The sequence below is a fragment of the Rhynchophorus ferrugineus genome, unplaced genomic scaffold, assembly GCF_030347505.1.
Source record: "Rhynchophorus ferrugineus isolate W39M unplaced genomic scaffold, kcgeb_rfMv2 rfM10, whole genome shotgun sequence".
In the NCBI taxonomy this organism is placed as follows: Eukaryota; Metazoa; Arthropoda; class Insecta; order Coleoptera; family Curculionidae; genus Rhynchophorus; species Rhynchophorus ferrugineus.
In genome coordinates, this window is record NW_027472589.1 from 27,665,171 (window position 1) to 27,678,342 (window position 13,172).

The 13,172-nt window shown below is 33.6% G+C and overlaps 1 protein-coding gene across 10 annotated transcripts in view; it reads left to right on the plus strand.

Moving 5' to 3' along the window:
* Positions 1-13,172, plus strand: part of trio (trio Rho guanine nucleotide exchange factor) — a 379,571-nt gene that overhangs the window by 277,852 nt on the left and 88,547 nt on the right. For all 10 annotated transcript variants that reach the window (XM_076416297.1, XM_076416301.1, XM_076416300.1 and 7 more), the window contains one exon: positions 3,219-3,492. In XM_076416297.1, the coding sequence (XP_076272412.1) occupies positions 3,219-3,492 (274 nt within the window). The remainder of the gene's footprint in view (positions 1-3,218; positions 3,493-13,172) is intronic.

The following is a 13,172-nucleotide window of genomic DNA, read 5'->3' on the forward strand; positions in this document are numbered from 1 at the left end:
GCATACTATTAATTACTTGTTATCTTATTAAAAAATGTAAATAACTTAAGCAGTAAATAATTTAAAATTACAAAAAATGTACTGGTTATTGGGTACATATTCGGCACTGTCGGTATAGAATAAGCTTTTGCTTTACCAAAAGCCGTGAAGCTAGTATGGACTTATGGTATTATAGAGGTATTGTTGATGCTTCATAGCACATTCGTAACGACATCTGCATAAGAACTTGAGGATAGAAACCGTCGATTACGTATTCAAGGACTATGCCCAAAGACATGAACAAAGTCTCCATCAGCACACCAATGTTGAGATTCTCCAGCTCTTAGATAATGATAGTTTAATCAGAACATTAAAGAGAGTGAAACCATTTGATCTAATTCAGTGAAGTAATTAGTAAAACTCATTGTACATTAAACAAATTAAAAATAGTGCTTTGTAATTATAAACCGTAATAAATTAGGACTTTTTTCATAATAATCATAATAAAGCTTCATAATAATTGGGTTTATTTTGTAGCGAAATAAAAATGGATGATACTATTCCACATAATGGATTTCTGAGGACAGAGTAGTTACTTCTTGAACTTTTTGAGATTTTTGCTCGCCAATTTTCATATTTATGTTTAGTCAGAATAGCAAAAAAACCGATTGACGATTTTGAATCTTCCATCACATTTTCAATAACAATTACCCTGTTCATTTATATCTTCCAGGAACACTCAATATAATATTTAAAGAAAATAAAAACCGGGCATAATATTTTACTTCCAACAAAAATATAAAAAAAGGTCTCCAAATGTATAGCCGATATTGATTTCTTTTTGCCAAGCCTTTAACTGTGTGTCTCCAGAGAGTGGCGTGAAACAGGCAGACAAAAAATAATTACCACGCAGTCAGAAACCAGGTTAATAAAAACCAACTAATTACCGCGGAAAAAACGACCGCGCTAGAGCGAGGGGGTTGTTGAGCGGCGACAGGGGTTGATATTGACTGTATGAGGTCTAACGGTGATATGAATAAAACCTAGTACTAGTTTTTACACTTTCAATAATTCTATGTATAATATATAAAATTATTGAGGGTATTGCGATTTCATAACAGTGAAAAATTTGATTATTAAGCATTGATATGAGAGTTGTTATTTATATTTCTGGCGTAATAATTTTTTTAAATGTATATATTATTAAAACTGATTTCCTAGAGCAACCATTATTTTCACCTCCGTACTCTCACAAATGTTCCCGGGATTGAGTCTTCTTTAGTCTGCGAAAACAGTGTCGTCCGTGCAATAAATGAAGCGCCTCTAGGTTCTCCATGAAAACCTGTAGCCTTGTGTAGCATTCCCAGCGAACTTTTTAATTTCTTCCTTAACTATAGACATTTCCAGGTTCCAACGCAAATCTTCGTTGCATACATACCAAGGTGCGTCCACTGTCTTACACAATATCTTACACAGTACTTGAACTTTACGTTGCTCTCCTGGGTATAGCACCACAGCTTTATACCATATAGCCATATTGGTTTGAACAACCGACTATAGATCAGTATCTTATTGCGAATTAATATTCCTAAATTGATTTAAAAGGTGGACCATCTAATATATTTTATTCGGCCTTTTGTTTTTTTAACAATTTTGAATACATATTTTAGAACTTTAATACTGTTCCTTGTTACTGCTCAATAGTCTGATGTTTCTTCCCATATCCAAATCATTATGGGGATTATTTGCTGAGTTATAATGGCAAAAAATATATCTCTGTCTAAGGCAATAGAACAAGTACAAGTAGCTGTTAACAAGATCTAGAAATGGACTAGAGACTGGAAAATACAGCTCCAAATCTGTCCGTGTTAATTTTGCGTTGCCGCGAGTTGACAAAAACTTTATTATATCACTTGACACATGCGCGATTCCTCAAGCAGAATCAGCTAAATACCTCGGAATGTATCTCGATGGTAGGTTAAATTGGAAACAATATGTTTATGACAAAAAACAGAGCAGATTAGACTCATAATCAAGCAACTGTACTGGTTAGTCGGAGGATACTCTCAACTTGATCTAAAATCAAAGACATTGGTTTATCAGATTTATCATAAAGCCTATATCGACTATGTGGTGCAAATATGGGATTGCACTAAAACATCAAACCAACTAGTAATCCGCCGTATCCAAAACAATGTTCTACGATTAATTACCTTACCAATGCTTATCGCATCAAGACCTCAGAATCAAATGGATACACGAAGTAATCCAAGATTTCGCCCTAAAACATGAAACAAGGTTGCTAAATCATAGCAACGTGGATGTGGTGCAGCTACTGGATAACACGCAGGAAATATTAACTTTAACTTAAGTAGATTAGTTTTATTCTAATTTAGGAAATACATACTGATATATTAATCCCATATACGCCTTGCTTGTATATTGATTGCAAGTACGACAGAACAGTAGTAATCAATTATTTGTGAATTAAGATTGTAAAATACTAAGCATATCCAATGTGAGATGTTATTAACAAAAAAAATGGAGATCACTAATGACGATATATAGAGAAGGCCACCAAATTTAAAGTATATATGTTCAGTAGAACTCATCAGACTTAGACGTCAAATTGATTGTTTTGAAAAAATTAGTTTTGAGAAAAACGCGCTTAAAATTTAATTTTTAATTTTAATCTCGATAAAGTCTGTTAAGAGCATATTCTTAGAAGGTTAAGCTTTGAAAATATGGGAATAACTTTAATATCAAATATGATTATTAGTTAATATGTTTTTAGGGTAAATGATGTGCCTCAGTGAATGGAGGTAAAACGAAATGAAACAGTGGTGTTTACATTATGTGACCGTTATTTATTGGCTATATAAAAAAATGTGAAAAATACAATTAGATAAAACGGATGGCAGCGGTGTTACCTGGAGACGAGGCTTGGGCAGTCGATGGTGGCACGTCTACACCAAACGATGGTTGAGCACTGAATGAATCGCAATACCCTTCAATAACATCCCAGATAAACGTCTCGGGGTTGCCGCCAGCTATTCGTTATCGGGTTCTAGTTGGCGCTGCTGGCACCCCGCCCGTGTTCAACATCTGGTATTATATTTCTGGGTATTTTGTAGACCGTTATTCCACGATGTAAAATTTCACATGCCTCAAGGTCGCTACATATTCAAGAATAAACAAATGTTTTCTGTGTGTTGTATAACATTTGATTTTCTTTCCAGACGGGTGTTCTAGAAATGACCTGGGTGATGGCCGACTACACAGCCGCCAACCCCCAGGAACTGACCGTGTCCAAGGGCCAACAGGTGGAGGTGGTCGAGGTGTGTCAGACGAGGCCGGATTACTGCTTGGTACGGATGCCCACGCGAGGTTCCGACGGCCACCAGGACGCCATCCCCGAAGGTTTGGTACCTCTGGCTGTTTTGAAACAACCGCCGCAGCCGAGGGGGTCGCCGTCTAGGCGAATACCCCAAAGTATAGATCACGACATTCAAGGTAAGTGATTCAAGTCGTTTTTTTAATTGATTATCTGGTGCATTTGATGCTCTGGTACTGTTCTCTTCAACTGTCGAGCTCAGTTTCTGAGTGTCCGCTATCGTGAGAGGTATTTTGTTTATATCATATTTTATTTTATTAGATTTCAGTCAGATATCAGTCAGACTGGTTTAGTCAATTAAAAATGTTTATGACTTATATTATGAGTAGTGTTTCGAGTGTTTTATTAACGATCAAAACTAAATAATAATAATCAATAAATTTGTAACAGATATCACCATATTATGTATGGCTAGAAGGCGATGATGAATATATTAGGTTCTTACATGTATCCTGGTTATTTTTATGGCATCTATTAAGAGAATTATCACCATATATATTTTATCCAAAAAAATTTATAATTAAAATTCTGTAATATATAACAGGTCAATTGAAAAGTCCTCGGCCTGACATAGATGGCGCTACTAGAATTAAATCCATATATATTTTAGTTAGCTCTAACCTTCAAAAGATGCGTGTATAAATTAGACAACTGTCGGATCATTTGTTTGTGAATTATAGCGTTTTGAGTGAAGCAACTTTTGTTATTGTGAAAAAATTGATAAATTACTTTTGGAAGAGAAAAATTACAGTTGAAGCAAAAACTTGGTTTGATGCCGGGTTTTCGGACACTGTCCCAGGAAAATCAACCATCAAGGATTGGTATGGTAAGTTTAGACGTGTTGGCCCAAAAGAGGTTGTTATCAACGAAAACATTAAAAAAATCCACAAATTGATTTTGAATGACCGTAAATTGAAATTGAATGAAATAGTAGACACTCTAAAGATATCGACTGAACGTGTACATCGAATCATTCACGAATATTTGGGTATAAGAAAGCTCTGTGCTAAGTGGGTGCCGCGTGAGCTCACTTTTGACCAAAAACAATGACAACTTGATGATTCGGAGTAGTGTTTCAAGATGATCAAGCATAATAAACCCGAGTTTTTCGTCGATATGTGATAATGGATGAAACATGGCTCTATCGTTTCACTCCGAAGTCCAATCGACAGTCATCCGAGCGGACTGCACGCGATGGCGTCTGTATTTTGGGATGCGCACCGAATAATTTTCATTGACTACCTTGAAAAAGGAAGGACCATCAACAGCGACTATTATATACTATCTATACAAGGTCGAAATCGCCGAAAAACGGCGGTATTTGAAGAAAAAGAAGTCACAAGTCAGTGAAAACGATGACAAAAATACATTCGAAGCCCAAAAATTGCTTCCTCATCCACCGTATTCTCCGAATCTGCCTGTATTACCCTTGAAGGGAATTATGTTGAATAAGAAAAACTAATTTTAACATAAAAAACAATTAGCACTAAAAATGTATTTTACTATGGTAGGCCGGGGACTTTTCAATTCAATCTATTATTAAGAATATTAGCACAATATATATTTTGTTCAAAAAGTTTATAAATAAAATTGTGGGATATGGCGGTAGTGTATCGACAAAACATTGTAGCGATGTAGTTATAGGTCCACTTTCGCACTTCCTTATCATTTCGAAACCGCATACTATCCAAGTTATGCTGCATCGATCCAAATAGGTAGTTTAGTGAGTATATTTCCAGGTCACATTGCAAATCTTCATTGCATACATACCAAGATGCTTCCTTGCCCAATACCCTACACAGTACTTTAATTTTCTTTACATGGATATCCCGGGAACAAGGAATAGTATTAAAGTTATAAAATATGTATTATTGTAAAACAAATTATTTGTAAAAAAACAAATGGCCAAATAAAATATATTAGGTCGTCCACTTTTCAAATAACAATCAATTCGGAATATCAATTCGCAATAAGATACTGATCTACTATCGGGTGTTCAAACCAATATGACTATATGATATAGAGCTGTGGGGACTGTACCCAGGGTAGCAATGTAAAGAAAATTTAAGTACTGTGTAAGATATTGTGTAGTGTTGGGAACTATCGACTGAAATTGACTCTCGACTGTTTAGTAATTGACTAGTTTTTACTATCGACTGTTTCAGTTGCTATTTTTGGTTCGATTGACTCTACCGATCAAAATAGGTAGTCTAGTGAGTATACTGGGTGTTTTAGAGATTCCCAGTCGAGCTTAAGAGTCTTCACAACTTTTGCATCGTGTTACTCGATATTGCTGGTCATTTCTGCAATAATACATCATTTAATTTATTCAATTGGCATTGAAAGACATCTTCACTAGCATTTCATTTGGTTTTATTAACTTATTAATACAGTACACCTTGTTGATTCCGCCATATATGCACGTAAGACTTTATAGTCATAAATGTTACTGTTTGGTGTCGATAGAGATAACTCTCCTGGACTAACCCATGACTTTTGCCATTTTTTCTGGTTTAGTTTGTTCTCATCGAATGCAAATACCTGGTTATTGTTAATACATGAACTCCGAAGCTGCCTGAAACTTCTTTGACAGTTTAAGCTGAATAAGTCTCGCAATTTATTGACTTCGAACTTTTTTGATTCTCCAGGCTGCTTTTTAAATAAAATTGAAAAAAAAAATCGTTAAATCGTTGAAATCACACCCGACAATTGGTATATGATGAAGCAAAGTATATGAAGTTCAAAGTTAGTTAAGTTAGGTTCTTTAACAGTTGTTTACATTGGTAGCTCGCATTATTACCAATACATATAAATACATGGCAGCACCTAATGATATAAATTTATATACCTGGCTAATTTTTTACTGAACGGCAAGCTCTCTCAGCAAGCTTGTCAAAAAGTATTTCCTTTTAATGATCATCCAGTTTGTTTTTGCGGACGATATATCTTTTTAAAAATGTTTATGCCTTGGGCAACAGATGTAAATCAAAGTGTGTCAGGTCAGGCTAATAATGCGGACGGTTTGGGATGACGTACGTACATAATCGATATTTTTTTGTTCAATTAAAAAAAATTCGCCACCATTTCCCGTGCCCGTGTTCCGTGTTAAAGTGGTTTATAAAATTTCTATATAAAATGTACTTCAGTGTCAGTGGAGTTTATCTTATCTAAAATCAATAAACGGTAAAAATATGTCAATAATTTCTATAGATGTATGTTGATTTGAATTTTTTAATATTTAACAAAAATATTACTATAAAATATTTTTAATGGAAATCAAGGAATGTTCAAGATTTCTTGATACTAATACACAGTATGATATTATTTTCACGTGATTTCAAGTTGTGTGTCTATTTTATTTTAATATTTCTTTTTTCAACATTATATTAACAAACATGTTGGATTCGAGCCTTCACTGGAATACCAATTACATTAATTAATTAAGGGGATGCAGGGAAAACAATATTTTTACTCTTCATTTTTGACTAAAACAATTTTTAAACAATAAAACATCTGTAGTGCTAATATTGTTACTCTCCATTCTTGACTAGGTATATTTTAATGTTTAAAGAATCCATAAAGTTTAAAAAATTAAAATGCAAAAGGTTACAGGCTGATAAAGTGGGGGACTTCAAGAAAATAGCGTGCCCTCGTTGACACGAACTAGGGAAGTTTGCAATTCCTGCTAATATGAAATTGAAAATCTTTTTAACTTTCGAATTTTTTGAAAATAGCAAAAATCCAAACACGCTTAATGTTTCGGAGAAATTTACGTTCAGTCTAAGCCTTACGGTAGTACTTTTATTTACAATATTTCAATCAGCAATTCCTGCTTCATATATTGGGCCTTCCTCTTCTTTCACTTAGTTCACTAAAACCGTTTCCAAACTTCTTTAAAACATTTAAAGACTAATGGCAAATTAATGCATGTTCCCAGCAAAGGACGTCAATGTATATGGTATATATCAGACTTATAAATTAATTTTATGGATTTACAACAGATTATGTTACTGTGTATTAAATCGCATCGAGTACATTTGTAACTACTTTCATGTTGAAGCCTCACTCAGGCTTGACTTTTAGAGTGAACAAAACAGTTCTACATGCTCCATCGATTTCAACATGGGAATACTGGTTTTGACGCTTTAGAAGTAGTAGTTTTGACACCAAAGACATATCGTTCTGCGACAATAATTTGAATAAAATACGCTGTATCGATTTTGCACAATAACACTTGAAATAAAATAAAATCTATAAAACTAATTTATAAGGCAAATTCAAAATAAACATTTTAAGGTCTCCTTTTACCAACTATGTGTTTATATGGACTGGTCCTATGGTTTAACGTGGGCACCGAACCACGGTCCACTGCATTAAGCCTACCGACTGGCGAGTGACCCCGAAGACATCCGGTCTGACCCAGCCTGGTTACTGGCGTGACTGAGATCATTTTCCCTGTCGGATTTTACACTCTTGCCTAGGGCAATCGCAAATATTAAACAGTCACAAACATAAATTTACGACCGTACTAAAGCAGGATTCGAACCCGCGGCTATCGCAACACTAGGAGGGCCGTCCTATCGCCTTTACCACTGCGCCACCAAGCCGGCAAAATAAACATTATTAACTTGATGAATTAAGATGTACGCAGTTACTACAACGAATAAATTCGCGTTGAAAAAACGTAACAAACCTCAATTGCTTTTTGTCCTTCTCAATATTTACAGGTATAATTCCAATAGCATTGTAATATTGCCAATAAAACATATTTTTAATAAAAACAATTGAGCCTACTTCAAAAATTAAATAAGGAACTGACTAAAAAGTAAAAAAAACGTTTTAAATAAAATATTTAACTAATACAAAACAATACAAAAATAATAATATAATTTTATGTCAATCGCCAATTTGAAAATAAACAAAACAAATATAATTTAATATAATTTTTTGGACACGGTACCGAGTTCATAAAAAAAAAATTCAGTAAATATTTTATTTTAAAACTTTTTTTTTGTGTTAAAAGTCTAAGTTTGATTATTTTTTACATTTTAGTGAGTTCCTTATTTATTTTTTGAAATCGGTTCAGTTTTTTTTTTGTAAAAATATTTTATTGTGTGTTAAATATCGTAATAATTTCTTCTGGCGGCGTAGAGGCTGCAGGGAGATGTCGGAGCGCACGAGATGGAGGCGGCATTTATCACGTGTGTAGAGGTTAGGTCAAGGTTAAAAATCTGAGTTGGATCGATCCCCTGGACAACGGTATCTCTCCACGGCGATGTCCTGGACCAATTCCCACCCCTGCGACGTGTGAGCTCTTTTTTTATCGTCAATAACACCCCCCCCCTGTCTTCGCCGCGATAAATTTAATGTATTATGTAAATATGGGGGGTTTAATGGATATAATATGGACATTATTCTAGTTTACACTCACGGTTCTGCGTTAGAGACAACTGTTTTTTTCTTTATAGGCGTTTTTTAAATGACTTCGAAAAAGGAGGAGGTTCTATGTTCGACTGTATATTTTTTAAATGTATGTTCGCTGATTTCTCCGTCAGTTATGAACTGATTTGCACAATTCTCTTTTGATTCGAAAAGGTGCACTTCCGAGGTGGTCCCATTGGAACCAATTCAGTATCTGACGGGGGTAGTGGGGAAAAGGAGAGAAGCCTTCAAATTTCAAAGGCACGTACAAAGTTCTGACATATTTTTTTATCTAAAATAATCATATATTGGTGTATAATGTTATTGATGAACTGATGTGACGAAAAATCGGAAGTAGTTCAGTGTAAAAGTTGGTTTTTTAACTAACGTTTAAGAACTTTAACGTTTTAAGAACTAACCATATAATATGAGATGTCCTATCATATGAGATATGAGAAACCTTCTAAATAAGTGTTTTTATGGTGCACATATATATCGTATCACATATATATATATATATATATATATATATATATATATATATATATATATATATGATACGAATACAGCAAGAATGTATTCACACTCCTGATATTTATGATAAACCAGTATATAATGTATCCATTATATACATTCTAGGAAAATAAATTACACTTATTATAGATTATTTGAAATTATCAATTACGATTGAAGCTGTAGAACAATTTTATTTAATGTTAAATATGTTTTTTAGTCTGATAGGCCTTTTAGAAATATGTGTAAATAAAAACGACAAATACATGTAATTTGAAGGAGAAAATTATTATTACGGATGGTGCAACAAGCTTTAATTTTATCAAATGTTATTTTATGTTACTTCATGTTACTACATTTATAAATATAACGGCAAGATAAAGTGATATTGTAAATTAAAGAAATGATAAGATTATCATTTCAACATTTTCTGCATAATAATCAAAAGTATTTATTACATTATGATTTTAGTTGATAATTATTTAGCGATGATGGAACTTAATCAATATTTTTTGAAAGATTGTATTTGGTTAATATTCTTCTTTAATTTTTGGGAATATGGAATTAGTATGAATGTTAGATCACATCACTGTTAAATATAATTTTCCATATTATTTAGTAAGTAAAACAACAATAAAGTTATTTACTTCGATAGATTTTTTTTGTTCTGGCCTAAAACCAGGCGGTGGAATGCATGAGAATGCAGGTCGCGGATACTTGCCCCGGAGTGACAAGTTGGACCGGGTTATGTGGGACTGCCTCTGGGCTTACCAATACGCTAAGCCGAAACCTCCTCATAGTTGACCCTTGTGGGTCGCTACTGCTACTGCATTAAATTTGGGGATATGGCACCAGCTAATCGGGCAACCATTATTGGGTATGAGAACCCGGCGAAATAACAGATAATGAAACTAACTATTAATTCGCGAACTTGAGTTAACACACGACTGGATACTGTCCTATGGAGGCAAAAGTTATGGCTGCAGCGATGGATGAAGTTGTTTCAGCCGGAAAAGGGGAGGTTAGCTGTGACGCGGTGCTAATCTCCCAACATGTCGACCAACTCGCGAACAAGCGCATTTTCAGAAAAACTTGAGCTGAGCTGATGTTTGTGGAATGATTGAGATATGATGTGCTTGATTTCTGGAGTGTCACTTTCACAATTTCGATAGTACCTTTATAAGATATAGAAATACTTACATATCTGTTGTTTCTCACCTTGCAATATTTACCCAAAAAATGTGGATCTTTTTCTGCCTTCAAACAAAAATAAAGCACTTGTTTGCAGTTTCTACTGAATTATTAATACATTGTTATATTGAGGATCCACACACCATGCCCGTTAAGCAAATAACGAGTGAGATTGGATAGTAATTTTCCCTCCTCCATATAATCCGGACTTTGACCTGTGCGATGATTGTATAAAATTGGTTTTAAAGGAATATCTACCATTACCATGAAAAATCGAAATATCATCGTAAATCATCGTTGGATATTCCCACCTATCTATCAACAACCTAATCTTCTTCGTCTAAAAGATACATCCATTCCAAAGAATGTTGTGACGTAATCGGTTATCGATTTCGATCGAAATATTTATCACTTCAAATGTTACTAAATAGGAAAAATATATGTTATCAATGATTAGATTACAGTTTCGATTCCCAGTATTGGTGAGTGCGAACTATGGCAGTGTGTTTTGGTGCTTGGCGTGGTGTAAGCGATGTTCAAGTGTTTTCCAGTGAGTTTTAGCAAAGGCAAACACGCGACATTAGACTCTGGTAAAATCATCAAACTCACATTGAACACGCTTTGTTACAAGTATTGGGTGGGTACGTACTGAAATTGTGACGATGCTCGATGTTGTATTTGATAATCCTGAATGAATATTCTAACATAATACAGTAACAATAAATTGTTAGCTAGAGTGCATTTGTTTTGAATAGGTTTGTAGCAGAATCAATAGAACACTAGTTTTAGAGAATTGAAAATAATAATTAATTGTTAACAGTTATTTTGATACCAGATAAGTACAGATTATGCCAGATAAAGAAATTTATCTAAATGAATATATAACGATCTCGTTATGAATTAGATCTTATTAAATTTATCGTATAAAGTCGTCGATGTAAACAATTCCACCACTCCATTCTATGGGGCAACGATTTATTGGCTAGATATCTACAGAGCTGATTATGTTGTTGATTCAGCTGTATGTCTTCAATGGTAGATTTACATTTCATTAGAATATTTTCACTAACTATTTTTAATGCATTTATTAAAACTATTAATTTTCATCTGTCTTAACATACAAACTAGTAACTACAACTAAGATATCTTCCATTGAATCACTTAGTGTTCAGATATTAGTAAGATCAGATGGTTTTTTCGTTTGAGAGGTCTAATAACATTATGCACATTTCTGATCACTAGTCTTCGTATTTTTTGGTTTTGGAGTCTTCTTTGATGGGAATCGCCAAATCTTCTGATAGTGTCTACGATGGATGTAACAGACGTCTATATACCAAGGCGCATTCACAATACAGTTCAGTACTTTATTTTAAAACTTTTGATCACTGGCATATTGAAGTTACTATTGAATTACGTAGCTTTACTCTGGTCTTAATATTTGCTTATATAGAATCAGCTTGTTATAAATTGACAACTCTTCAGAGTACCACCCAGAATTTTCCTGGACTTAATGTTTTGTTGAGTGAGTTTGTCGCATTTTTATATGCTCCTTGCATCTGAACTTAGCATCTATGAAATCTTGCTATGTATATGCATTTTTGAATACTTACTTCTTCATTATCATCAATAATCGATATATTTATACTATTAAAACAAAATCGGTAATGTAAATAAGAAAATAGTAAATGTTTTTTCGAACTTTCATCCTTTTCTTTATTAATTACATCCTTACATTAGATATGCTTAGTACAATCTTAATTTACAAGTTAATTAAAAATTTGTTAAAAATTAGTTAAAACTAATCTACTTAAGCTAAAGTTAAGAATACACTTATACACTAAACAAGTTCGTCTGGTTTGGTTCGCTTCAATCTTCTGATTTCCTGCGTGTTGTCCAGTAGCTACATCGCTTCCACGTTGCTGTGATTTAGCAGCCTTATTTCGTGTTTTAAAATGAAATCTTGGATCACTTCTTGTATCTATTTGATTTCGAGGTAATCTCTCTTCGTTGCATTCCAATAACTTTGTTTTGGGTACATTGGATGACTAGTTGCTTTGATCTCTTAGTGTAACTCCACAGGTCAAAATTGGTTTTATGATTGACTGATAAACTAATCTCATTGATTTTTGGTCAAGTTGAGAGTATTTTAGACTAATCAGTACAGTTGCTTGACTGAAAATAATTTAAATTTCGAGAAATCTTCTTGAGAATACGGTCTCTTAAGCGGTTAAGCTTTGTAAGTATGGAAAACCAACGTTTATATATCAATAGGAAAAAATCCCTTTTCCAGTAACTACAGAAGGATCCATTGTTTCTGCAATCCTGAAATTCCCATAGTCGAGTGAAATGAATCTGCTTTGTCAAATTCATGACGTGTCATAATGAACCAGCAGTTGAGATTAGATTAATTTTTACAGATTTCCAATAATCTATAAATGATAATTATGATATTACATTTTTATCAATAACCTGGAAAGATATCTGTAACTCGGTAGCAAAATTTGAATGCGATCTGTCATCTAATGTCTTGAAATATTTTGATAAATTGTTGTATCGAGTACTCTTCAATTGTTTTAATCGAACTACTATTAATTAAATATTTATTTGTTTTTGTAGTCACTTCAACACTGTTGTGTTATTTAATCACTGATAATATTCTACTTTATGTATTAAG